Genomic DNA, 26,512 nt, shown 5'->3' on the forward strand with positions numbered 1-26,512 from the left:
GTATTTATTTCTGCCTATAAATTTTTCTCTATAAAAATTTTTATGTTATTTTATTTATTTATTTGACAGAGAGAGAGAGATCACAAGTAGGCAGAGAGGCAGGTGGGAAGCAGGCTCCTTGCTGAGCAGAGAGCCGGATGCGGGGCTCGATCCCAGGACCCCAATATCATGACCTGAGCTGAAGGCAGAGGCTTTAACCCACTGAGCCACCCAGGCGCCTTCTCTATAAATTTTTTTTTAAGTTTATTTAATGATAAGTGAATTTTCTACGCATACTTGTTTTCATACTTTCTAGAGGAGTTAAAATTATTAGTTGGTATTTCTTTCTTACCTTTAAAATACAGTGAGCAAAGTCTACTTTTGAATATTTATACTTTTGTCCCAAATTCTTTCATTATGCAAAAAAAAAAAGTGCTCCCAAATTCTTTCATTGTGCAAAAAAAAAAAAAAAAAATGCTCGGGAATTTAACATCCACAGCCCACATATAAGTAATCAACTGTTTAAAAATATTTAGTGACATTTACGTATCTTTTCACTTATGAAGCCTCAAAGGCAAAAAATTTATATTTTTAACTGATAAAGAAACACGTAATTTTCTGTGAAGAAAAATGTTTTAACCCTAATCAGATTTCAAATATTACATTTAGCCACCATTATGTGGTTTGGTGGGAAGTAGGGAATATATTTTTTCTCATCTTATAGAAACTTAGTATTCTGCTTTTGAAAGCATGTGGTGAAAACAGCTATCTTGACAAAGTTTTTCTATTAGGCCTTTAAGATTTCAACAATTTAAACATTATTTAGATAAAACAATTATGTTACAAAGACAACTTTTAACATGATCAGGCCACCCACAGTGGAGACTAGAGAATATGGCATGCAAGCCACCCAGTGAGACTGAGGTAATTTTTTCATCTTTGCTTAAAGTATAGTCAGTAGACCAGATAATGTAGAAACTTTTTATGAGCAGCGATCAAACAGCCAAAAACAGTTTTTCTTTTCCCCCTCTTTTCTTGTGGCTAATTAAAAATATTTGACAAGTTGAAAAAGTTAAACTTTGTAGCCAGTAAATTTTGCTTTAGATAAAGCAATTCTTTCATTATAGTGATTTGTATAGTTTGAAGTTTTTTAGGTTAAAAAATGTATATATATATATACATATATATATATAATATTATGTTATATTATATATATTATATATATAATATTATGTTATATATATATATAATATCTAGTGTGTATAAATTGAATTAGCTGATATAAGAAGTATTCATTGGTGATATGTTAAAATTTGTCATTTAAGTTGCTTATGTAATTATTTGTGCATGTTGCATAAACAGATAATTTTACCAAGAAATAGAATTAGTTCTGAAATACTTCTTTTGAACAACTTTCCTGAAAAATCATTGTTTTTCTTGTTTTATTACCATATAGTGTAGGTATTAAATCCGGAGAATTTAATTCATGTGGTTGTGTGTACCTATGTATATATGTGTGTGTTTTAACCTATTATCTGAACTAATGAAATAATCTAAATAATTGCTATACAATTTAAGAAGAGTAGCCAAAATAAATGTAGGTTCACATTAGCAGTTTTATTTGGGCCTGGTAAATATGATTATTTTTAATTGGATACTATTTTTAACATATGAAAAGACTTAGTTGGCAAAGTAGAAGTGTATTTTAGAAAACCGTAAAAGAGCTCCAAAACAGCTAACTTATAAAAAAGTCTTTGAGTTTTAATGTAAAGCTACAATAGCAGCCTATCATTTTGTTTTATTTAAGCTTTTTTTGGTCTTTTTAAAATAGGAGCAAGTAATACTGCGGACACATTATTTCAAGAAGTATTAGGTCGAAAGGACAAGGCAGATTCCACTAGAAATGCACTCAATGTACTTCAGCGATTTAAGTTTCTCTTCAACCTTCCTTTAAATATTGAAAGGAATATTCAGAAGGTAGAGTACATATTTACCCATAGTTATGATGTCATAAATTTTAAAGAGTTACTTTTTAAAAAAAATCTTAATCAAATGTATGCATGATACTTTACTGACAGTCTCCAAAATGTTTCTTTATTTTAAAGGGTGATTATGATGTGGTTATTAATGACTATGAAAAGGCCAAGTCACTCTTTGGGAAAACGGAGGTGCAAGTTTTCAAAAAATGTAAGATTTGTTTATTACTTTTAGATCTCCTAATTTCTTTTTACAGGAAGAATGTAGAATGTATTCTGCAAAGAAAGTTATGTCATTTTAATTTTTGTTTATATGGTGCTCTTTTAAAAATGTGAAACATTACTTCAAAAATAACATGGCTTTTCTTACCTAAATTTAGAGAAAATGAAAAACCGTGACTATAGGATAGGTTTAGGATAGGTTAGTCTTGGACATTCTTTGCCTTTTGTTAACTGTGATAATATTAAAAAAATCTTTTTTACTGGAAAGAATCAATTATGGATATTTTATAGAGATGGAAACTTATGTTTTAATCCCTCTTCAGAAAAGCCATTGTTAATGAATTTTAATCTTATTTTAAAGTGAACTGAACAACTGTTGAAATTATCTCGAATGCAGGAGTTATAGAAAATAAGAAAAGCCTAAAATGTCATGTGGTAATGCCTTATCAACAAAGAGAAATATCATAGGGCTTTAATAAATTCTTAAATGAAATCCATAAGGATTCAGAAAACTTAATTTCATTTCTTTATTGTGATAGATTTACATACAGTGAAATGCACAGACCTTACATATTACAGGACGGTGAGTTTGACAAATACACATACCCACGTAATCCACACCATGGACAGAATGTTTTTGTCACTCCAGACAGTTCCCTTGTGCCTCTTCTTAGTCAACCCTTGTCCCCCAAGGCAATCACTCTTCTGCTTCCCATAATTTGATTATAAGTTTCCATCCTTTAAACCTTATATGTTCTTTCCTTTTTAAAATAGATTATGCTGAAGTAGAAACACGGATTGAAGCTTTAAGAGAATTACTTCTGGCTAAATTGCTTGAGACACCATCGACTTTACATGACCAAAAACGTTACATAAGGTAAATCCTCAAGAATTTTGATAAATCACATGTATCTGTGTAATACTAGATACATCATCTAACTCTTAAAACTAATTTAGGGGAAGTTAGGAAATTGATGAAATGGTGAGAGCGAAGACAAATAGAAATTTACAAGTATCTGCTATGGGACACCAAAGTTCTTTTGTATATTAAATTTAGGAGTTCTCAAGGCAAGAAAATTCTGCTCATTGTCTGGTAATTTCTTCCTCCTGCTCAATAATGGCTTACCTAAGCCAGTAGGATAGTGTAGGTGTTGTACTCTGTGGGTACCCATAGACCACAAGGCAGGGGCTCCCTGTATGGTTTAGAGTACAGCACTGTCATTCTGGGTAGGAAATTCTTTATGCCACAGAAGTGGGCCATGGCTCAGTGGTGTAGAAATTTTGAAAGGTTTTAGTATTAAAAATAAAAAATAAAAAATAAATTTAAAAAATTGCAATAATATAAAAAGTGATGGATACCATGGTATGATGAGAAGGTCTTAGAAGGAAGCAGTATAGCATAATGTAAATGAGTAAGCTAGTTGTTCACTTGCATTCTCTTTTCAGTTTCTTCATCTGTGAAATGACATGATGGCTATCTGTATCTTGGGGTAGTTGCAAACATAATCAAGAATACATTTAAGTATTAAATATAGCACCTGGCATATAAGTAGTCAGTAAATTGTATATATATCATGTTTATACCAGGATTGGAGACAAAGCTAGAGGCTTTTTATATCTGTGATTTAAAAATAAAAATATTAACATTATTTTCTGGTGGCATATTTTGAATGTGGCCTTTATTCTCAGAATAAGCTATTATTTTCCAAACTTAATGCTCTCTCTAATTAGTGAAGTTTATTGAATATTCAATACTTATAAAAATAATAAAATGACCGTATATATTTTTGCATTTAGCTGTCATCACCATATGACCATTGAAAATAATTTCCATGTATGAAAAGAAGGTCTAGCCTGAAAGCTGCTAAGTTTGCCATGGGGAAGGAGACAATGGTCCACACTCTCAGACCTGTGGTCTTGGTGACTTAGGAGAAGAGTAGCAGCATGAGCCCTTGTCATTGTCATAACATTTGTGTTACTGAAGAGGAAAGGGACAGGAAGCTTTAAAAGGGGAGTAGAGAGAACTAACATTGATTGCTGCCACTACCAGGAGTCTGTAGTACATTTGGACATCACGTTAGATGCTCTGTGTACACCATTTCTAATCCTCACAGCTGCCTTGCAGGGGCATATGTCTGATACTTATAATATAGGTGAGGAGACTGAGCCTCAGACTTCATTTTTGCTCAGTGCATATAGCTAGGAGTAGGACTCACTCATGTTTGTGTTTTCAAAGCCTATCTTCGCTTTTCTTTAAGCCGTCTCCATAGGAAAGAATGTATTTGTGGGATTTTTTCTGGCTTGTAGAATCGTGGAAATTTAAAGCTAGAAATAAACTACATGTTAGTTATCCATCTGCTTTTTCTTTTCTTTTCTTTCTTTTTTTTTTTTTTTAAACATATAAAGAAATAGAGTTTCAGGGAGGTTAATCCTCTCTTGTCCAGGGATACACAGCTGATTAGTATATTATTGTCTGTGTTCCACTATGTGACTTAATTGTGCTTTGTATTTATTTACCTGTTTATATTTATGCTATTAAATTTGCCAATAGTGGTATGTTAATCCTTATTTAACGTATGATTTCTTTATTTAGTGAATTACCATTTATATAGATAACTAATATATAGTTCTTATGATTAGTGAAGATGTTAAAAAAGATTTTTTGAATGGCCTATTTAAGTGTTTTTTTCCTGTCATTTTAAAGGGAAGAGAACAAGCATGTCAACAAGAATATCAAGTAGTTTACTTATTTTGTAATCATTATTCTATTTTTGATGCTTTGAGAAGACATTGAGCAAATAATTTTATTATTCTTTTTAATTAATTTTTAGTTATTAATAAGAAAAACAACATCACAACAAGGCCAAATATCTGTTGGACTTTGGAATCTGGCAATAGGTATTATGAGCCTCAAGTAGGATGGAGACCGCTTTATCATCAGCAAAGTGTATCTTTATTGGTTCTCTTCCATAATTGAAGTTATGCATGGTGTGATTGGAAATCAAATTACTACTGTATTGTTTCACTTTGGTTGACTGTCTTGTCTAACTAAACATTTTGGATTATTTTTACTCTCCTTATTATAGCTTTCCTGAGAGGTGAAGTTATGTCATATGCTTCTTTCCATATGAGTGTAATCCTGTCCCTGGTAATTGTTAAAAATCATGTCAGAATATGGCTAAAAAGTATAATGCTTAAATTTTAAAATATTGAGCATGTGTTCATCATAACTATAATTAGCATTCTTTACATTTCCCCTCTAAAAAAAAGCTGTCAAATTTCTTTGATAATGCAGTTTTAGAAGAAATAGTAACATGTACCATATTTTAAACAAAAATCTTTGAAATGAAATTGCAGTTGACTGTTGAACAGTGTGGGGTTTGGGGCAGTCAAAAATCCATGTGTAACTTGATTCCCCTGAAACTTAACTACTAATAGCCTAATGCTGACTAGAAGCCTTATCAATAATGTAAATAGCTGATTAACACATTTTGTATGTTGTATGTGTTACATAATACATACATATATACACACATATGTGTGTGTGTATATATATATATAATATATACCTATTATATATATATCTGCTATTCTTAAAATAAGCCAGAGAAAAGAAAATGTTTTTAAGAGAATCATAGAGGAGAGAAAATACATTTACAATAGAGTACTGTAAAAAAATCTACATATAAGTGGACCTGCACAGTTCAAACTCATGTTGTTAAAGGGTCAGTTGTCCTTTGTTAAACTACATACTAAAAGAGAAGAAGAAATTTATTGGATTAAGTCATTTAACCAAGGAGAAGCCTACCCATAAGTTGTACTTTTGAATTGCAACACTGTAGAATTTCCAAGAGAACACATTTATCTTTCTTTATGAAATTCTTTTAATGTAATACTCATTAATAAGATTATATAAGGGATTATTTTAAATTTTGCAAGTCACCTAGTCACCATGCTAAAGAAATGTGTGATTTTTAAAATTATTAAAAGAATTTAATTATTTCTCTTGTAATGGACCATTTGTATTCCTATTCAGTAGTTTAAAAATTAAAAGGAAGCAGCTTTCCTAAGAGTATTCCTGTAGTTTACTACTAACACTAAATCTGAGGATGTTATATGAGTGAAAGTGTTAGGAGAGAGTATTGTAGAAGTATTTGGAGGCAAAATAAACTTATCTAAGGAGAATGCTAAGATCAATTATCCCCAGCAAGAAAGAATAAAATCATGTGTTTTTTGCAAAGAAATGACACCATGTACTATTTATCATAGTTATATTCCAGATGAAAAAAGCCCTGTGTGAGAGGAAGAATCTATGTTTGCAATATTTATGCCAAGCTAAATGTATTTTGTTAGACTGTAGTTTTATTCTTGGGGTGCTGTTAATTGATTTGTCCCTTTCTCAACACAGATACAATCTATTTGCAGCCTGTAAATAGAGAGTCAGGGAGGGGTAGAAGGGCCAGCTCTTTGGCTGACTTTGAGGTATCTTTGTACAGTGTGAACCCCCCCGTTTAAGGGGCCTGTTTGCTGGTTGATCAAATGCCCAGCTCTGCTCAGAGCCGAGGCTGTCTGCATTAGCTTGTAAAGGTCAAGGCGTATAGTTCCTAAATGTGATGTCCCATGTCTCAGCAGTTTATTTATTGCTAACTTATTACAAAATGTTTCTCCTCTAATTAATTGCTAATTGAGATGTCTGTAAGTAAGGAAATACCTAGTACTGGAGGAACGTGGGAGAGAAGCATCTAGTGTATCCCTCAGTGGTTAGAGTTTGGCTAGAGGTCGCAGCCATTAATTAAAATTTTATCATTGAACAAAAATCTTTAACCACAAGACAACAGACAGCTTATGGTTTAAGAACAATTTCAAGACAGTAAATTAAGCTTTTGGAGTTGATTTAATTGAATTTAATTTATTGCAGTAGTCCCTCCATATCTGGGTTCATTTGCATGGTTTCAGTTAGTCTAGTGCACTGAGGTCTGGAAGCAGATGATCCTCCTTCTGAAGTACAGTCAGAAGGTCACAAGTAGCTTAGTGCTGCAACTCAGTGCCTCCATCATTCTCCTCACTTTGTCTCATCATATAGGCATTTTATCATCTCACATCATCCCAAGAAGAAGGGATAAGTACAGTATAGTAAGATATTTTGAGGGAGAAGACCACACATAACTTTTACTCTGATACATTATATGTTGTAATTGTTCTGTTTTTTGTTAGTTGTTGTTAATCTCTTATGTGCCTAATTATAAATTAAACTTTATCATAGGTATGTATGTATAGGAAAAAGCAGTATATGTAGGGTTTAGTACTATCTGTAGTTTAACGCATCCCCCGAGGATCTTGGATTATATTCCATATGGGTAAGGGGACTACTATATGTTTATATATTTTGTGATGGCCAAGGGTCAAATCTTGAATAATATGTGTCAGAAATTTTTCAACTGAAATATATTTTAATTTTCAGTCCGGGTTTGGATATTTTATATACAGAGATGACTTTGAGTATTTCAAGAACTATTAAAAAAACTGCCCATCTATACTATATTTTCTAGAGCAATATATTTTCTAGAGAAAAATGCTCATCTATATTATTTTCTAGAGAAATATTTTCTTAGACAGGAAAATAGAGTTCAGATGTTAGAGATAAGTGCTTATTGTCACCATCTCTCTTTATGTAATAAAATAGCCTGTTAGATTACATAGGAAATAATGTCACACTGCCATCTAGGGGCCATTTTTCAGATCAGAAAGCAATGAAAAAACAACTGAAATTAAAAAAATATTCACTAGGTGTCCTCTACTGGCTTCCACTTGTATTTTCTGTAATAACTGAGAACTAAGTATGGAAACACTCTGAACTGAATGTAGATTTCAAGATAAGTTCTCACCAAGGATTTAGGATCATTGCAAGTTGTCTCTGTCTTTTTGGTTGTCGTTGTATAAAGTTCTTATTTTTAAAAAATACAGTTTTATTGTTAATTGCATAAAAAGAAATTTGAATATTAATTCATTTAGAATTAAGTATTGAAGACTAATGTTGACAAGTGCTTTACTAATTGATAATATTTTAGATTTTCTTAGAAAAAAAGTAATGATTTAATAGTATACTAGCTTTTCTTTTGTCCTTTATTCATGGCTCTACAGAAGCCTACTTGGTCAAACTTGGCCTTGCTTTTTCAGGTACCTGTCTGACCTTCATGCACCAGGTGACCCTGCTTGGCAATGTATTGGTGCCCAACACAGGTGGATCCTTCAGCTCATGCACAGCTGCAAAGAGGGATATGTACAAGATTTGAAAGGCAAGGCTGCTTCTCTTCTAGTGCATTATGCCATTCCTTATTATCAATTTAATACATTTCGGAAATGCTTAATGATTAAGGGAATGTTTAATTAATTTTCTTGATATCTGTACTTGTTTTTTGTTTTGTTTTTGTTTTTGCCCCTGGTTAGTGTTATACCTGAGTGAATAACAGGGAGGGATGAAAACTCTCTTGATATCCCTATTTTTATGGTTGACAGCCAGTATTGACAAAGGTTTGATTTAAGGAATAGTTAAACTTCTATGGGAAATAACATGATGTTGTAGAAATATTAGTCTTTAATAAATGTGAGTAGTCTATTCACTATTCATCAAATATATGTTGAGCTCTGCCATGTGCCAGGCATTGTGCCAAGTACAGAAGGACAGTGGTGAATAAAACAGACACGGTCCCTGCACTCACGGTATTAAACACTTAACTCACCGAATACAAAGTTGTTGACAAGCGATACAAAGAAAAATCACAATATTCTGAGGGAGTAAAACTGAGGAGCATGCTTTAGATGGTCCATTTGGGAAGGTGTCTCAGAGAAGCCTCCTTGTTCACTAAGAGCTAGAAGAATGAGAAGTAGCCTGCTGGGATGATTTTAGTCTGAAAAAAGAAACAACCTTTGCAAAGGCTGTGAAATAAGTTTAAAGTAAGAAGTCACAGCTGCATTCACATGCAGTTTTATCAACTTCTTTTTGTAAAATTCTATCATCCCACAGATACTGAATGTATTCAATGTCTGCTGTGCTGTGTGTTGGCCACTATTGGATGCTAAGGATTCAGTGGTTAGTCTGGCAGATGGGCCTGGCTCACTCAGTACTTATAAAATAGCCGGGGGTGGGGGGATGTGGGGAGGAGATAGACAAGAAAAGTAGAACAGACTAGTAGAATACAGTGTTACTTTCTAAGCCTGAGAAGTTCCTCCTGCCTTGGAGCACTTAGGAACAGCATCCAATTCAGAGTTTTGAGGTCACAGAAGTGACATTCCAAGATCTGAAAAATATCTATATTGGCCAGTTGAAATAGAGGAGGGGAAAAGGAAAGAGGTAAAGACCATTCCAGGAAGAGAAAATAGAACGTGCACAAGACCTCAAGCAAGAGATAGCCACTGAATTCTCTGTGGCTGGAGTTTAGTGCACAAAATGGCAAGAGCGGGAGGCTAGAGTTAGGTGGTGTCAGGTCTTGTGTGGACTTTGTTAGCCCTTTCAAGGGCTTTGGACTTGATCCAGAGGACATTGGGGTGACCATTAAGGATATGAAGCCGAGGAAAGACTCATTGAGACTTATTTTAAGAGACAACTCTGGCTTCCTTGTAGTAATGGTTGAGGGGGAGCAAGACTGGAACAGTACAGCTGGTTAAGAGGCTGCTATGGTGATTCAGACATATCACCTCCCATGAGGTGGTAGAGGTGGAGAAAGCTCTTGAATCTATTCAGAAATTGGAGTTGATAGTACTTGGTGATTAAAGAAGGAAGAGGGGATCAAGGGGAAGAGGGGACTTCCAGATACCTGACCTCAGCAACTAGTTATGATGATGGTACCATTGAGTTAGGGAGGCTAGCAGAGAAAAACATTTTTTTCCTTTTGTTTGGACAGATTGATTAGGCATTGTCTGGCATGCAAGGGAAGATACCCTATAGGTACTTTGGATTTAAAGAGCAGGAGATTTGGATGTGATTTGTGTGTTGATGGTCCCTGGGAGTTGATGCATTCACCCAAGAAGATGAAAAAAGGAGAAAATTTAGGACAGAATCCTGGGGAATGATATTTACAGGCCTAAGAGAAGGGAAGCCTACAAGAGACAAAGAAGTATTGGTCTGCTGGGCTAAGGGGAAAACAGGGGTTATAATGTCACAAAACCACAGAGGAGAAGAGTGATCAGCAAGTGTTTTAAGATGAAGAATAAGATGAATAGATGTCCTTTAGATTTAGCACAGAGGCTATTGTTGGTGACCTTGGTAAGTAGAGTTTCAGTGCCATGAGATGTCAAATAGAGTATATAAAATAGGAAATAGAGATACAAGACAAAGTTTCCAGGAGGAATACGTGAGATAACATAAGAACAGTCCTGGAACAGAAGGGAGTACAACGGAGAGGTTACTATTATTTATTTATAGCATAGTTTTGTCTTGAATTACTTGGCTTGGTTTTGAGTACTTTCCAGCTGTGATTTTGTTTTTTCCTAGTCTTGATATTCAGGAAAATCCAAATATCTCTTTATTAATGCTACATCAAAATTCCTGTTAATGTCATTAACTATTTTATAGTTTTAGCAGGTGAAAATGACCTCAAATGACATACATAGTTTGTAGTCTTTAGGGATATTTAGAGGGCCTTTCATATTTGTTTATTGAGTGTTCATTATTAGCCAGGACTCCCAACCTTAACCACCCATCAGAATCCCCTGGGTGTTTTTAAAGACTGTCATTCCTGGCCTTCACTTTATGCCTACTGATCATTTTAGAATCTCTAGGTCCAGGCATCAGTATTTGCTAAAGCTTCAGGTGATCTAGGAGCAGTCTGGATTCATAATCTGGGCACTGCATGCTGTGCTAGGGACTGGAAGTACAGTGGTCAGCAGGACAGACATGATCTATGACCTCTTGGAGCTTGTAATCTATTGGGGAAGACATTAATTTTAAGAGTTACGTAGGTATATTTAAAAAAGTATCATGAAGTAGAGCATAAAGAATTCTACTCCAGTCTATTTAGGGGGAGGGCCAAGGAAGTTTTCTATAAGAAGTGGTATTTCCATTGAACCTAAATGATAAATATCAGTTATCCAGATAAAGAGGCATGAAGTAGCCCAGATTCCGAGAAGGTGCTCAGTAAATGTCACCCTATTCCCCACTTCACAAAGTAGGTTAATAAGTATGGTAATGATATTCTCCAGTTACAAAGAAGACAATTGATCTAACAAAAATCTTCCTACTTATGCTAAGAAGAGACAATCTGACCATATAATTTGGTTATGAGAATATTTGAATTTTGGGGATATGTATAATTTATGAAGACAACGTATAGACTATTTGAAATTGGAAAAGTACCATGAAATTTCATATATCTTATAGTCACATCCATAACAGAAATATCTGATAACCAATATTCCATTGCCAAAGGTATGAATCTTTCTTGAAGATAAATGGACACATGCTTTTACCTGAATGATTCCTTCCCTGCCATCTTGATGTTATACATTGCTATATGTAATCATCCAAAACTATTTAAAATGAGTATGTCTGAAAATAAATTGATTAAAAATAAATTGATAGACGTTTATGTGTAATTGGAGCCCTGCCTTTTTAATTCACTGACCACGTTTGTTGCAGAACTTGCTCATTACTTAAGAAATCATGAAAAGAATGTACATTTTTTAGTGATGAGCTTTACTTATTTTCATAAGTTGGCCTTTTTGATTAGGAATAAAAACATAACAATTAACAGCTCTTTGAACTTAATCTGCAGGTTTCATAACAGTACAATGTAAATTTCCCGAATATATTAGTTACATATTCATAGATTATTTTTATTTTTTTTCAACATTCAGAAGAACATCTTTCTTTTTATTTTCAGCAAATACTACTAATGTAAACAGCATAGATAATCCAAACAGAGAGAGCCTTTTAATTGGAAAATTGGTGTGTTCTTTGAGCTCATATTGGGATGAGTTTTTGTGATTTTATTTTGGAGAATTCCAAATAAATATGATAAGATAACCTCCCTTGTACTTAACCTAGTTTCAATCGTTATCAATTCATAGCTCATCTGATTTTATTTGTACCCTTACCTGCTTCTTACCTTCCCTCACCCTGAATTACTTTTGAAGCAGGTCACATTATTTTATAATTATTTCAATATGTAATTTTCAGAGATAAAAATGCTTTTTAAAGACTGTAACCAAAACATCATTATCATTACCTAAAAGTTATTAATAATTTCTTAATATCAAATGGTTATTTTTCAGAATTCAGGAACTGTTTATCATATCCAAGAATCTTTCTAAGTCCATTGATACCAAGGCTTTTTAACTTATACTCAGTGCAGAGGCAAATGACATGAAATGTGGCCTGAATATAGACTGAACTGAGCATGTATTTCCTCGAATGGAAAAATTAGCCCACTAGTAAACTATAGCCCAATGTAGCCAGTTTGCACTTAGTTACTCTTCAGGTTGTTTTCATTAATGCCTATATATACAGGTCATTGGACACATGTTAGCTCTTTAATATACACTTGCTACATTTACACAGGTAATGTACTCATATATGGTATCGGTATGTGTATGTGTGGATATATTTATATAGAATATTTGTTTTAATTAGAAGTTTGCTGGAAATAAGCCGGTTGTTCATGATGGACTCTCAGTTGATATTTGAGTGCCTATATATACTATAAGTATAAAGTAATATGGGATAGATCTCCTAAATATCATTTGGATTTTTATTGGATATCTTCTTATAGTTAGGTCATTTTAGAAATGGGGAAAAAACCTGGGATATGGCCTAGTCCAATTGATGACTTTAGACCTATTGTGCATGTGAAGAAGGTATCTCAGAGAGTGATAACCCAGCTTTCTCTTGACCTAAATAGGGGCAGAAGAAGTGAATGGTTCAGATTTCTCCCCATTCTGCCAGACTGTGCTCTGGACCAGTGAGGTTCTTTGTGTTCTATTTTAGGAGCAAATATTTCATGAAACAGGATTTCTGAACATGATGTACATGATGAAGACAGTGCCTGTATTTCATCAGGCACTTCATTATGAAGTTTCATTGTTTTTATTCAGGTAGTCTTAGGATCCTATTTTCTTTTTTTTAAAACTTTTAAAAAAACATGTTTATTTGTCAGAGAGAAACCATAAGCAGGGGGAGCAGCAGAGGGAGGAGAAGCGGGCTCCCTGCTTAGCTCAGAGAGGGATGCAGGACTCAATCCCTGGGATCATGACCTGAGCTGAAGGTAGATGCTTAACCAGCTGAGCCACCCAGGAGTCTCTAGGATCCTATTTTCAAAATGAAATCTTGTTGCATTCTGAATCTAAAGAATGAATTGTTAAGTTCCTCTATTAGAATATCTACACTTGGAGTTTTAACACTCATTGTAATTGTTTAAATAAACCCTCAGGCAGCAGAACAATGGTTAAGAACTGAGACAGTACAGTGAAATAAAATAAAATAGATAAACTAAATATTTCAGACAGGAAAAGTTTTCTTGATGTCTTTTTAAGTAAAGTTGGTTGGTCTTTTGTACAAGAAATCTAATTAACATATAAATGTTTTTTTAAAGTCTCAAAGTCTTTACACAGTTGAGGAAAAAATGTTAATTGTATTTAGTCTTATGGTCTTCAGAGAAAATTTCATAAGCAAGGATGGTGATAGATTTTCAGAGACAGCAATCCTACATTAAAAAAGCCACCTTTTTCCAAGAAAGATTTTTTCTCCATAAAAAGCATTTGTTAGCAGCTGGGTCGTAAGGTTGATATTCTTATGAACACTGCATTAGATCTTTCTCTGGATTCCAATTTTTATAGTAATAACATATAATGGCTAGTAGAATGGTGCCTTCCGAATTATAAACACTGGGGCACAAAACAAGAGATGACCATTGTACCCTAAACAAGCTTTGACATTTATCCCCAAATATTCCTCACTACTCTTCCATGACCCACCTCTGTAGCCCAAATGTGATCTTTTGTTTTTTTCTAAGGGGAGACACAAAGATGGGGGATGGGGGAGAGCAGGCATAAAGATTAACATTAAAAAAAATGCATCCTAGTTTAAATACTAAAGGAAGGCTTTGATTGTTTTTTTTTTTTTCCAGCCTGACTTGTTAACCATTTTGCTGCTGTTCCCCTATATTCACAGCAGCCCTATGTCCTGAGTTGTTACACACAGAAAACTTTTTACCACCTTATAAGAAGTGTCATTCGTCTCTTAAAATTCCTATGAAACCAGTCCAAAATTAGACTAAGTTTTCGGGTTTCCTGTCAGGAAAAGCCTTTGGTTAGTCCCCTACTGATATTCTCAAACAGGATTTTTAAAGGTAGGCTTCAAAGGTGTTTTTGTTGTTCTGAAAATGAGTTTAACTCTTAAAATATATACTGGTTATATCTAATAACTCAAGGGAAAAGGCAGCAGCCTGCTTGTAGAGTAATTATTCCCTTCTTTCAGATATGTACTTAATTAGGACTTCCCAATTGGACATTTTAGAATACGAGCACAATAATAGACATTTAGAATAGGAGCAATAGTTTAAGCAACAGATTCTATAAAGTAGTCACACAACAGAAGAAAATACATTTATATGTAGCTCAGGTTCTCTTTGGAAAACTTAGAGATATGTAACACCAGAAAAGTTCATTCTGAATCATCACAGTGTGGACCTATTAAGGCAGAAAAAATATTAAGAATAGAGACACTATGTTAAATATCTACTCTTTTAATTTTTCACACACTGAGTAGATTATTAATTACATGCTTAAATAAAAGCATTTGTTTATTTGATCTTAAGCTACAAAAGGCTATATTTTCAACTCAAGCTTATAAAATACATGGATAAATATATTTTATAAGTTATATTCAAATTTCTGAATTTACAAAGTGCAACTAAACTATTTTTTCTTGATATTTAAAAGATACAGGTATGCTCTTTGTGTCCATAATTTGTGTGTGTGTATACACTTTTAATTAGTGGAGTTAATATAATTCTGGTATTTTTATAATGTAAGATTAAGTAAACTTCCTGTACTCTAGATTAAATTGCAGCCTCTGTAGGAAATCAGCAGCAGATTCATCAAATTTTTTATGGAACTACAAAAATACTTTCATGGTTAAAAAGACAGTAAAAATGTGTTGTTATACTTACATTAAGTATTTTAATAAAATTATAATTTTTATTTTGAAGTTGTTACAATGAGGTTGAGGAATGTTCTTTTATGAAATTTATTTTCTGGAGATTTAAAAAATAGTTTTTCCCCTGAATGTTGATCATAACAGAATCCAGAATAATAGAAGTTTATTTAAAAAGAAAAAAAGGAAAGGCACAACTGCAGCAACTACAGATAAGAGATAATTGCTTTGATTTCCACCTGCTCTTCCTAAGTCCCTTCTGATGTAGATTACACAACCCCAGCTTTGTTTTTTTTGTTGTGACTAGAGTATTTTTTTTAATTGGCTTTCGAAGATAAAATGCTCCTGATGGGATTTTATTAACTTGCTTTGAGGTTTATAAGCTGTAAGGGATGTATAGAAGAGAGCAGAGTCAAGAGTGAAAAGTAGAAGTATCAGTTTATAACTGCTATTAAAAACATCTCTTCAGTGAAGTGGTGGTCCGATATTCCTTTCTCCTTTGCCCTTTTTTCAGAAAGAGAAAAAACTCAGGTGATGTTCAGAATGCCATGAATTAGATTTAAAGTGCATACCATTAGAAATCATCACTGTTGTTTGTAAATAGTTTAGGTTTATATAAGCAGTGTTAATTACCTGAATACAGATCAGCAGGGTTTTATATAATTGTGGATTTGTTTTTAATCTAATTTGAAAAAACATTTGTGCTACCAAATTAAAATTATGATTAGTAATTAATACTAGTAATTTAGTGTTTTTAAAGTCAGTGACCTAGGACTTATGAATAACATAGCATTCATTTGTAGATCTGTATAGTAAAATAATAGCTGTTAAACATCATAGGAAAGAGTTGATTAAGTTCTTCTATTTTATACTAGATTCAATTCACCTTATAGTGAATAAGTGATCTATCTTTGTTAATCAGACAGGCCAATAAGACTTATGTCAAAAGGGCCTTTTTTTCCCCCCCCATTTTTTTTTTTTTTAATTATCCTAGCAGCTGGTTCTTTTCTACTGTCTTGGTTTACTGTACATCTGGAAGAAGACTTCTTACAGCTGGGAGCCATTTCTTGTTCAATTCATGTTCCCTGTCCTTAAGAGAGAAACATTTTTGACAATGCATGTCAAGCACACATTGAATGCTAGCATTAACTGGTAATTTTAAAATATTCATTACAAATATTTTAATTTTGTATTTTATCATTTTATAATAACTCTATTGCTCACATATTCTAAGCGTGTTTTCTTTACTTAGATCTATATATAATTACAAAGAATATAGTACTTTAATAAAAGCATAAATAATTTTATTTTGGTTTCACCTATCCAGCTTATTATAAATATCTGGTTCTTGCTTATATAGCCAATGTTAGCTAATAAATACTTCTTTGTAGTTCACACCTGTGGTTTTGCTTTTAAAATATATTTTTTCTTTTACCTATTGTTTTGAATGGTGTTAAAATACACCAGAATTTCTGCCTGGAACCTGCTTAGGACAGTTCTGACACCCTAAAAAGTGAAGTTAAATATGAGCATGTTAAATATATCTCCCTTCATTTAATTTAGATTAAAAGATCCTCTTTAAATTGAGGAAATGCCCCTGTAGGAACTTTAAATATAGAGATCAAAAAGAACATTTTTATCTGTTGACACAGGTCTAATTTGTGAGGAATTTGTAATTCTGTCTTGATATGTCTGCCCCACCCCCCAGCTTTGGCATTGAAATTCTTCTGTGTGGGGTGCTTGAAAGGAATCCCATCCTGCCTGTGTCTGTGGAGACTCCTGGCCCCCGTGTGTTTGGTCAACAAGCAACAGTGGGTGGTCGGGCAGCAGCTCAGGACAAGGGCCCGCTGTGCGCAGGAAAATGTGTTCAAAGGTGTTTAAGGGTGGTAAGGAAGTCGGCCGCCCTTCTGGCCCTTCTGAGAGTCCAGGGGCTATAGATCAGTGTTCTCTACACTATTGTAGACTGTGAGAAAACTTGCTGCAAGAGGCACGAAGGATGAGAAAATATAGTAAACTTATTCACCTGGTTCCACATCTGCAGGCTTCCCTTAAGAAAGGTCTCTTCTGCCCTTTATGTTGTAGAGTCTGTTAAACAAATATTGACTACTCTTTGCATTTAAAATAGGGAAAACTTGCAGGGCTTGAGTTAAAAGGATTTGACTGATACATGATAAGGTACCCTGGAAGTCTTATGGAGTGCTAGGTATAATAAGCATATTTTATAAAGTCTAAACTTCATTATCAGTTTTTGTAGCAATCGGTGTTTTAATGTAAACTGTTAAATTTTTGAACTTTGGGGAAGATCTCTTCAGATCCATTGGTTAACATAAAGCTGAAGATTTTTTATTTAAGAGAAATCTCACAGTTGGAAAAAATTAGCAAGCATTTAATTTGTTAAGAGCAAATTGTGAAAGATTGATAGTTTATTTTCTTTTAGAAAAGTAAAGCATTTTAAACTTTTGATTATTTCTACACTGCAGCTTTTATTCTTTTAGTGAAGTTCCTAGGATTGTTTTATTGATGTTCTATAAAAAGTAACTTCAGCAAACTTTTGAAAGTAAGTTTTCTCTTAATTAAAACAAATTTTCTGTTCTGTTTAGAATGTGCCAGAAATGTTTTTTTTTTAAATTTTATGTTTGTTTACAATCATTAAGTTTCTCTTACATCCTCATAATTAGAAGAAGAGTTCCTTTTGAGAATGCTGGTAGCATGTTACAGAAGCTTTAGTTGGAGAAACAAAACATGGATTCTTATTTGTCAGTAATTAAGAAGCTTAGGCATTATTATTATTTTTTTAAATTTTAAGTGTTTGAAGGTTCCCCCCCACCAAGGTGCTTCTTCTAGGCATCTGTAGAAAACTATATATTTTTTCTTATGATATACTAGTAAAATCGTTAACTCGAACACTACTTTGTAGAATTTAGAAGACATCTTTTTAGTTCTAGGATTTTATTTGTATCATTTTTCCTACAAACACCACATAGTATTTTTAGAACTAGAAGTACTGTAGTGATGGTTCTCATGCTGTGGGATGTGTTCCTATATGGAATTTTCTACCAGAGTAATCATTACCCTGTAATTATTCCCCAGATATCTTTGACTGTCTATAGCCAAATAATTTTGATCTCATAAGCATTTATTCATTTGAGTCTATTTATTGGTTACCCTGCTTAGTGTTGTTAAAATAGCCAAGCTGTAAGGTCCATAACAACAAGTATTTTGAAATTCTGATGAGGTTTTCACTGTTACTTTTTTGTTGTCTTTATTATATTCTTTATATTGGGGCGCCTGGGTGGCTCAGTGGGTTAAGCCTCTGCCTTCAGCTCAGGTCATGATCTCAGGGTCCTGGGATCGAGCCCCACATCAGGCTCTCTGCTCAGCGGGGAGCCTGCTTCCTCCTCTCTCTCTGCCTGCCTCTCTGCCTGCTTGTGATCTCTCTCTGTCAACTAAATAAATAAAATCTTTAAAAAAAAACTAATATTATATTCTTTATATAATTTATATTTAAGGCTTAGTTTTCATATTGGCTCATTGTGTAGGGGCAGACTTTTTTGATAACACCACTTATCAGTGTTCTAAATTGTAAGAATAGTGAGCAAAATAAACATATCTTCCATTTTGTTCTCAGTGGTCATTTAAAGTTTCTCATTCAGACTTCACACCATAGAATCACTATTTTATACTCAAAAAAGATTCTACAATTTTATTGTGTCAAGCCCTGATTTTTACAGGTCATGAAGCATTGGCTTACTAGATTGCTTAAGCTAGCTGCAGAACCCCCTTCCAGTTATATAACCATGAGAATCTTGGGTTAATCCCTGTACCAATTTCAAATATAGCAAACAGTTTGTTAGTATTAGCATAAATGAAGCCAAAAAGTTACAACCTTTCATCAAGATTGTAATCTAAAGGCTTTAAAAGAATTTCATCTAGAAAAAATTATAGGAATAGTTCATTTTTTTAACTTCCAAATTTAATCTTTTATTTTTTTTAATTAAATTTTATTTTTCTTCAGTGTTCCAAAATCCATTGTTTATGCACCACCACTGAGTGCTCCACGCAATATGTGCCCTCCATAATACCCTCCACCAGGCTCACCTAACCCCCTCTACCCCCTCCCCTCCAAAACCCTGTTTGTTTCTCAGAGTCCACAGTTCATTTCTAGAGAAAGTTTACTATCAAGAAAACAAATGATCTCTCATAACCTAATGCAGTATTGAGAAAGACAAAGACAAATACAATTTCACAAAAACTTTAGTCTCTGTCACCTGCAAAATGTGCTGTGAAAAGCTAAAATTGTAATGAAAAAACTGAAGTTGTATATATACAGTTGAATACCATCCTCAGCTGGATATCAAGGGGCAGATAATTTAGGTTGTTAGGTAAAACACACTAAATAACACGAATTTCAGTTACACATAAGTTAGACCATAATAATATGAAATTTCCAGAGAGAGCCAATTATTATATGATTTCACTTATTTGTGGAGCATAACAAATAACACGGAGGACATGGGGAGATGGAGAGGAGACGGGAGTTGAGGGAAATTGGAAGGGGAGGTGAACCATGAGAGACTGGACACTGAAAAACAACCTGAGGGTTTTGAAGGGGCGGGGGTTGGGAGGTTGGGGGAACCAGGTGGTGGGTATTGGGGAGGGCATGGATTGCATGGAGCACTGGGTGTGGTGCAAAAACAATGAATACTGTTACGCTGAAAAGAAATTTAAAAAAATATGAAATTTCCCAATTATTCTCATTTAATAACCATATGTTTTATTTAATGTATATTTGTCTCTTAAATACATCAAAAGAGGTTGCTGTCATATTGTGAGGTAAAACAATCAAGAAAAAATATACTGATTTCTTGTGAGATATTTTAAAGCCTTTCATTGATTTGATGTTACAGAAATAGTTTTCCTCATCTTTTTCTGTTTTCTTTTCATAGTAATGTTTACTTATCATCAAAGCCGCTTCATATTTAAAATAATTTTATAGGGTAGGAATGCCACGTCATATAATTTAAGTTTAAAAGGAGGGTATGAGTCCTCAGGGTTTTTCTGGACTCTTAATAGTAAATAGTTTCTGACAGCTGAGATTTAAAATGTTTTAATTCTGTCTTCAAAGGAAGTCTTCCTAATTCCCTATAAAATAACTGATCTTAAGACCTTTTTCTTTTTCTTTTCTTTTTTTTTAAACAACAAAAAAGCAATGTGTAAGAGAAGCTCATTTCTGAGTTTAATGCCCACTGTTTGCAGGGCTTATGCATGTGTGCGGTGCTGAAGCGCTATCTTCTGGTCACTCTGCAAAAATGCATCTAGCAGATGTGTTCCAGATGCTGGTTCGTCCTGAGGGTGTGTATATGCTGTTTTAGCTCCCTGGTGCTGTGCTATACTTGATGCAATTCAACACTATCAATTAAGAAATTAGTTCATGTTAAATTTTCTTTTCTTGATGTTATAGAAACTGATGACATGGTTTCTAAAAGAAGAAAAGCGTATTCTTAATACAGTTTCTGTTATTAAAAGGGAAGATAAATCAATCCTTTAATGGTTTCAAAATTCAAGATTTACTTAAACTACATAAATGATTTAAAATTAAACCATTTATGTTAACATTGTAAACACATCAGTTTTGGGGAAAATCTTTTTCTGAGGATCTATTCAAATAATGGTAATTATATTTTTTGTAGGAATGGCATATAATTTATTTTTAGGAAACCAGGAGTGCTTTCCTTCTTAATAAAAAATGTATAGTTTTGGGGGCACCTGGGTGACTCAATTGGTTGACTGTCCAGCTCTTGGTTTTGGCTCAGGTTGTAATCTCATGAGTCCTGAGATCAAGCCCTGCATGGGCTCCATGCTTAGCGGGGAGTCAGCTTATTAGATTTTCTCCCTTTGCCCCTCCCCACACTCATCCTCTCTTTCTCTCTCTCTCTCGAATAAATAAGTAAATCTTTTAAAAAATGTATAGTTCTGAAACCTTCAAGAGTAACAGGTAACTTTTTATGGTAGGCGCCACACCCAATGTGGGGCTTGACCATAAGATCAAAAGTCAGGTGCTCTACCCACCGAGCCCTCCAGGCACCCCATATGTAACATTTTAACCCACTGAGCCACCCAGGTGCCCCTGTAACATTTTAAATTAAAGCATTTTCATTCTTTTCTTGCATCTTTTAATGTAAAATTTTATATATATTATAATTTTATGTAAATATTGTGATGCTAAGTTTGCCTCCTTTTATTTCCTTTTAAATAGGTCAGAAAATTGATATTTTGATATTAATTTCCTGAATTCTACAGTTAGTAGCAGTGGTAACTATATAAACTGCAAAGGAAAATGTCATAAGTCATTAAAAGCTTCCACACAAACTTTGCCTTTAATATAGAAAAAAATAAATTATAAAAATATCATTTCTTCATTATATTTTTTTACTCTATATCACATATCATTTATTTTGTTTTAACAAATAAATTGTTTTAAAATACGGAATCACACAGGTCATATCTTAGATATGTTTTCCCAAGTAGAAATGAATGTAAATGAAGCATTTAGCACATAGTATGTCTTCAGTAAAATTCTATTTCAACAAAAATTCTGTCCACAAATGATTTTATTTCTATTTCTACTAACTGTACCTTAGTAGAATTTGTGAGACTACAAGGAGGTAGCTCATACTCTATCATGTTAAGTGGCTCATGAAAGGAAGGATCTCCTGAAAGCAGGTTTTCCATAGCATGTTTTTACTGTATTTTATTTATTGCTTTATTTTCTGCCTCTACTACCAGAAAGTAAATACTTTGGGAGCAGAGCCATATCTATTACTCATCAGCTTATCTTCATGGCTTATAGTTCCTGGCACATAGGAGATACCCAGTAAATACTTGTTAAGTGTTACGGAATAACATTATCAATGGCAGGGATGTGTTTTATATTTTGCATTTGAAAACAAATTTATATGCTTTTATTATTCTATTAAGTTATAAAAGAAGGAATAGAGTCCTTACTGAGTAATTTAGGATTAATCACTCAGTTTACATTGAGAGAGTTATTTGCAGAAGGTCTAGTGATTGAAGGTCTAGAGCAGAGATATAATATTTAACTCTTAAACCTGAGAAGATAGTATTTTGATTTGGATATAGGAGACACTTGACTATTAATGAGCAATAGAAGGCAGAATGTCAAATCAATTGAATTATGTTACTTTTCACTGGTATCTGAAGGCAGAGAAGATAGGTAACTCTGAGTTGGAATAATAAGAGGTGACTTCATGGAGCAGCTGAAATTCAGGTTGCATTTTTAAGGATGAGAGTTTAAGTGGGTGGAGAGGACGGACAGGTAGAGAGGATAGGAAATAAGGCATAAAAATGTAAGATACATTTTCATAGGGAGAATATGTAAGTGTTCTATGCATGGTAAATACTCTTTTTGTTGAATTGCTTGTTTTGAAGCTCTTTGGATGCCCAGCTGAAGAGCTCAGAATGGTAGTGACAAGCACCTCTACAGACTGACAGTGCAAATTTTACCACATAAAGCCAAAGTCTTACTAACTCAGCAACATGAGATACAAGTAATTCTTGAAATCCATTTTAGAAAAAAAATGTTTTCTGTTTCTTAGGATAATTTGGACTGGATTTCTAAGGGTTTTCTGGAAGACCTGATGCTCATATCAAGAAAATACTATTTCAGTGATACTACTCCAGGCAATAAAGAAAGTTTCCTGACAGTAGTTAAAATGTTAGACTTCTAGAGTATTTACAGGGTGAGGTGAGAAGGATCCAAATTGAGTGGCTGGCATCAGGAATAGAAAGAGGGAATCAAATTCCACATCCCAAACAAAGAAATCTTAGGATTTAGGGATTTAATTTTTTTTTTCCATTGGTTTGAGAGAGAGACAGAGATAGCAAGAGAGAGCACAAGTGGGGAGGAGAAGGAGAAGCAGGCTCCCCACTGAGTAGGGAGCCCAACACGGGGCTGAATCCCAGGACCCCAGGATCATGACCTGAGCTGAATTCAGGCAGATGCTTAACCAACTGAGCTACCCAGGCACCCTTTGGGGATTTAAATTTTAAGGAAAAGTCAGACTGCTCTAAGGCTGCTTCATTAAAAAAGAGTCAGAACTCCAAGTATCAAGTTGTTCTTCAAAAAAGGATTTCTCATCCTGATTTTTTGATTTTCCCCCACCTTTGCTCTTGCCAGTTTTGCTGAACATTCATTCTAAAATGTTACATAAGTTTCTCTCACAGTTTGTTACATCTCTTTAGTAAGCCAGAGTAATGGATCGAATCCTATGAATCTGTCATGGTGGGAATGACTTTTAAAAGCTATTTAGAGAAACTATTTTTTATTTTGCTTGATAAATATTTTATTTATAAGAATAGAACAATTGAGGAAGAAATAACTCAGAGAAGTAGCCCATTAAATCAACTAAATAAGAATATATGGAATCTATGGGAATGTCACCTCTCTTCTAGGTACTCCAGGCCTTCACAGTCCCATGTTGGATCTGGATAATGATACCCGTCCCTTGGTGTTGGGTCCTCTTAGTCAGACGGCGTCACTGAAGAGGGGCAGCAGCTTTCAGTCTGGTCGAGATGACAGTAAGTATCTCTATCCACTGCTTTGTCTTTTAAATTTGTACTTGTGCAATTTTAAACACTTTTCTCTTGGAAATTTTCCCATTTAGTCATATTACTGCTGCTAAGAATTACCAACCTTCATAGGTGAATGTTTATTCAACATTCATAGTTGTTGAATAAAACTCGCTAAAGTCTAGTTTTATTTTTCCTATGATTGGCTTTTTTAAAAAAACATGCCACAGAAAATATTTTGTGAGAATTTATTTAAGATGAAATTTGTAACAAAAGTAATCTCTATAGTCGTTACAAAGAAATAACTTATGCATTTTAAAATTTGCTTTGGAAAGAAGGGTTAATAAATATATTTATTGCTAATCATTTTTCCTAAGAATAAAGCATCTTGAATTATAACTATGTTACATTTTTTAACTTTCCAAAGTTGATATTTACTTATTGTTTATTTACCTGTGTGAGATACAAATCATTGGTTATAATGCATTTGGGTACCAATTAAATGCTGTTAGTCACTGGTTATTTATAACCTCAATATCAGATCTAAGAAATCCAAATAGGGTGAGATGCCTGGATAGCTCAGTTGGTAGAGCGTTCAACTCCTGATCTTGGGGTTGTGAGTTCAAGCCCCATATTTGGTATAGAGATCATTTAAAAATATAAATCTTAAAAAGAAAGAAAGAAAGAAAGAAATCTAAATAGGGTATAGAAATATCTTGCTTTATATTAAATACCTCTAAAGTTTATTTTAAAGTATTTTATGTTATTACAAGTCCTGGAGAAGGGCTTTTTCTAAGGTTTCATTAATAAATATGAATGAATGCCCATCATAAGAACAACTTAAAATTAGATGATTCATTTGTACTAAATGGAGGGCTCAATGTTCCTTCTTGTTCTGTTCCCATTTCCTACCAAGCCCATCAAACTAATATACACAGTGAAAGAACAGAATTACTTGCTTCTGTATAGCCCTCTAAGCAAATATGGCTTCCAGGGTCTGACTCTGAAGTGCATCCCACCTGAGTTTTTAAACAATATTTCCTTCTTTTAATTAGTAGGATAATATATCAGGTCTAAAAACCCTCCACCTCACTTCTTAAGTAATTAACTACCATAGCTGACATGCTAACAGGCTTAATTAAATCAATTAGAGACTATTCACGGGTATTGACTTTAAATGAGTTATATCATCTTGAACAGTTCAAATTTATCCTGCCTGGGTTTTGCCAAACCTCTTGAATCTATTTTATGAGATTCTGGAAATTTTCATCAAATTTAGAAAATTGGGGGCCATAGTTTTCTCAGGTGTTTTTCTGTTCTACTTCTTTTTCCAGGACTTCAATTACATGTTTGTTTGTTTGTTTTTTAAGAATTTATTTATTTGACAGAGATCACAAGTAGGCAGAAAGGCAGGTAGAGAGAGAGAGGAAGGGAAGCAGGCTCCCCACTGAGCAGGGAGCCCGACGCGGGGCTCTATCCCAGGACCCTGAGATCATGACCTAAGCCGAAGGCAGAGGCTTTAACCCACTGAGCCACCCAGGCGCCCCCAATTACATGTATGTTAGGTCAATAGATTATCTCATAGATCACTGAGGCTCTGTTTCTCCTTTTCCCCTCACCCCAGTTTTTCCACTCTGCTTCATTATAGAGTCAATTGCTAATGCCTTCAACTTTTCTGATCTTTTATCTTCAGTGTTCTAACCTGAAAATTCCAGATACTGTATTTTTCATTTCTAGAAATTCCACTTGGTTCTTTTAAGTATGTTACCTTTCCGTCCTCATTATTTTCCTTTTCCTTTAAATATTTGAACATTGCCCTTATTGGTTAATTTGGTCATCTCTGTTATTTCCGAATTTACTATTATTGATCTTTTCCTCTTGGTTTCTGGTTCGTATGTCCCTGCTTATCATGTGAATGTTTGATGTTGAGTGTCTGAGTTTTGTTGTCTTCCTTTAAGGAATGCTAGACTTTGTTTTATCAGTACCTTACTCAGACTAATCAGTAAGTTTTAGCCATTCAAGGCTTTTGTTGGTTTGCTAGAGCAGGCCTAGAGTAGCCTTCATTCTGGGAATACTTTAGCCCTACTACTCAGGCATGATCTTTTGGGTCTGTACTGAAAGGCCCAGGTAATTGATAAAGACTGTTCCCTCTGGCTGTTCAGAGGTATAAGGTCTCCCTGCTCTATATTATTTCTGGGAATTGTTTACCCTGGTTGTTCTTTCCCTGGTTTTGTGAAGTTTCCCTCCATATGCAGGACTCAGCAAAGACTTAGGACTCTTACACAGATTTTTGGAGTTTTGTTTTGTTTGTTTTTTTTAATGTAGGTCCTCCCTCCTTTCTGGAACTTTTTCCTGCATTTTGTAGTCACTTCCCCCTCCTTCTTTCCAACTCAGAAAGGCCATTGAGCTTTGTTTAGGTTAAGCTTCCTTTTGTCTGTTGTCTAGAAATTGACTGTAGACTGAAAGCCATGGCAACTGTGGGCTCACCATACATTTCCCTTCCCTTGGGAATTAGTCCTGTGCTGCCTGTTGTCCAGTGTCTAAAATAGTTTATATTATCTGCCCCCATCCCCAGTTTTCTAGTTGTTTATAACTGGAG

General features: G+C 34.0%; 1 protein-coding gene across 3 annotated transcripts in view; it reads left to right on the forward strand.

The window, feature by feature from the left end:
- Positions 1 to 26,512, forward strand: part of EXOC2 (exocyst complex component 2) — a 269,449-nt gene that overhangs the window by 106,719 nt on the left and 136,218 nt on the right. For all 3 annotated transcript variants that reach the window (XM_047733700.1, XM_047733697.1, XM_047733699.1), the window contains 5 exons: positions 1,811 to 1,956; positions 2,085 to 2,166; positions 2,952 to 3,054; positions 8,355 to 8,473; positions 23,797 to 23,922. In XM_047733700.1, coding sequence (XP_047589656.1) covers positions 1,811 to 1,956; positions 2,085 to 2,166; positions 2,952 to 3,054; positions 8,355 to 8,473; positions 23,797 to 23,922 — 576 coding nt within the window. The remainder of the gene's footprint in view (positions 1 to 1,810; positions 1,957 to 2,084; positions 2,167 to 2,951; positions 3,055 to 8,354; positions 8,474 to 23,796; positions 23,923 to 26,512) is intronic.

This window comes from Lutra lutra, chromosome 6 (genome assembly GCF_902655055.1).
Source record: "Lutra lutra chromosome 6, mLutLut1.2, whole genome shotgun sequence".
NCBI classification, from domain to species: domain Eukaryota; kingdom Metazoa; phylum Chordata; class Mammalia; order Carnivora; family Mustelidae; genus Lutra; species Lutra lutra.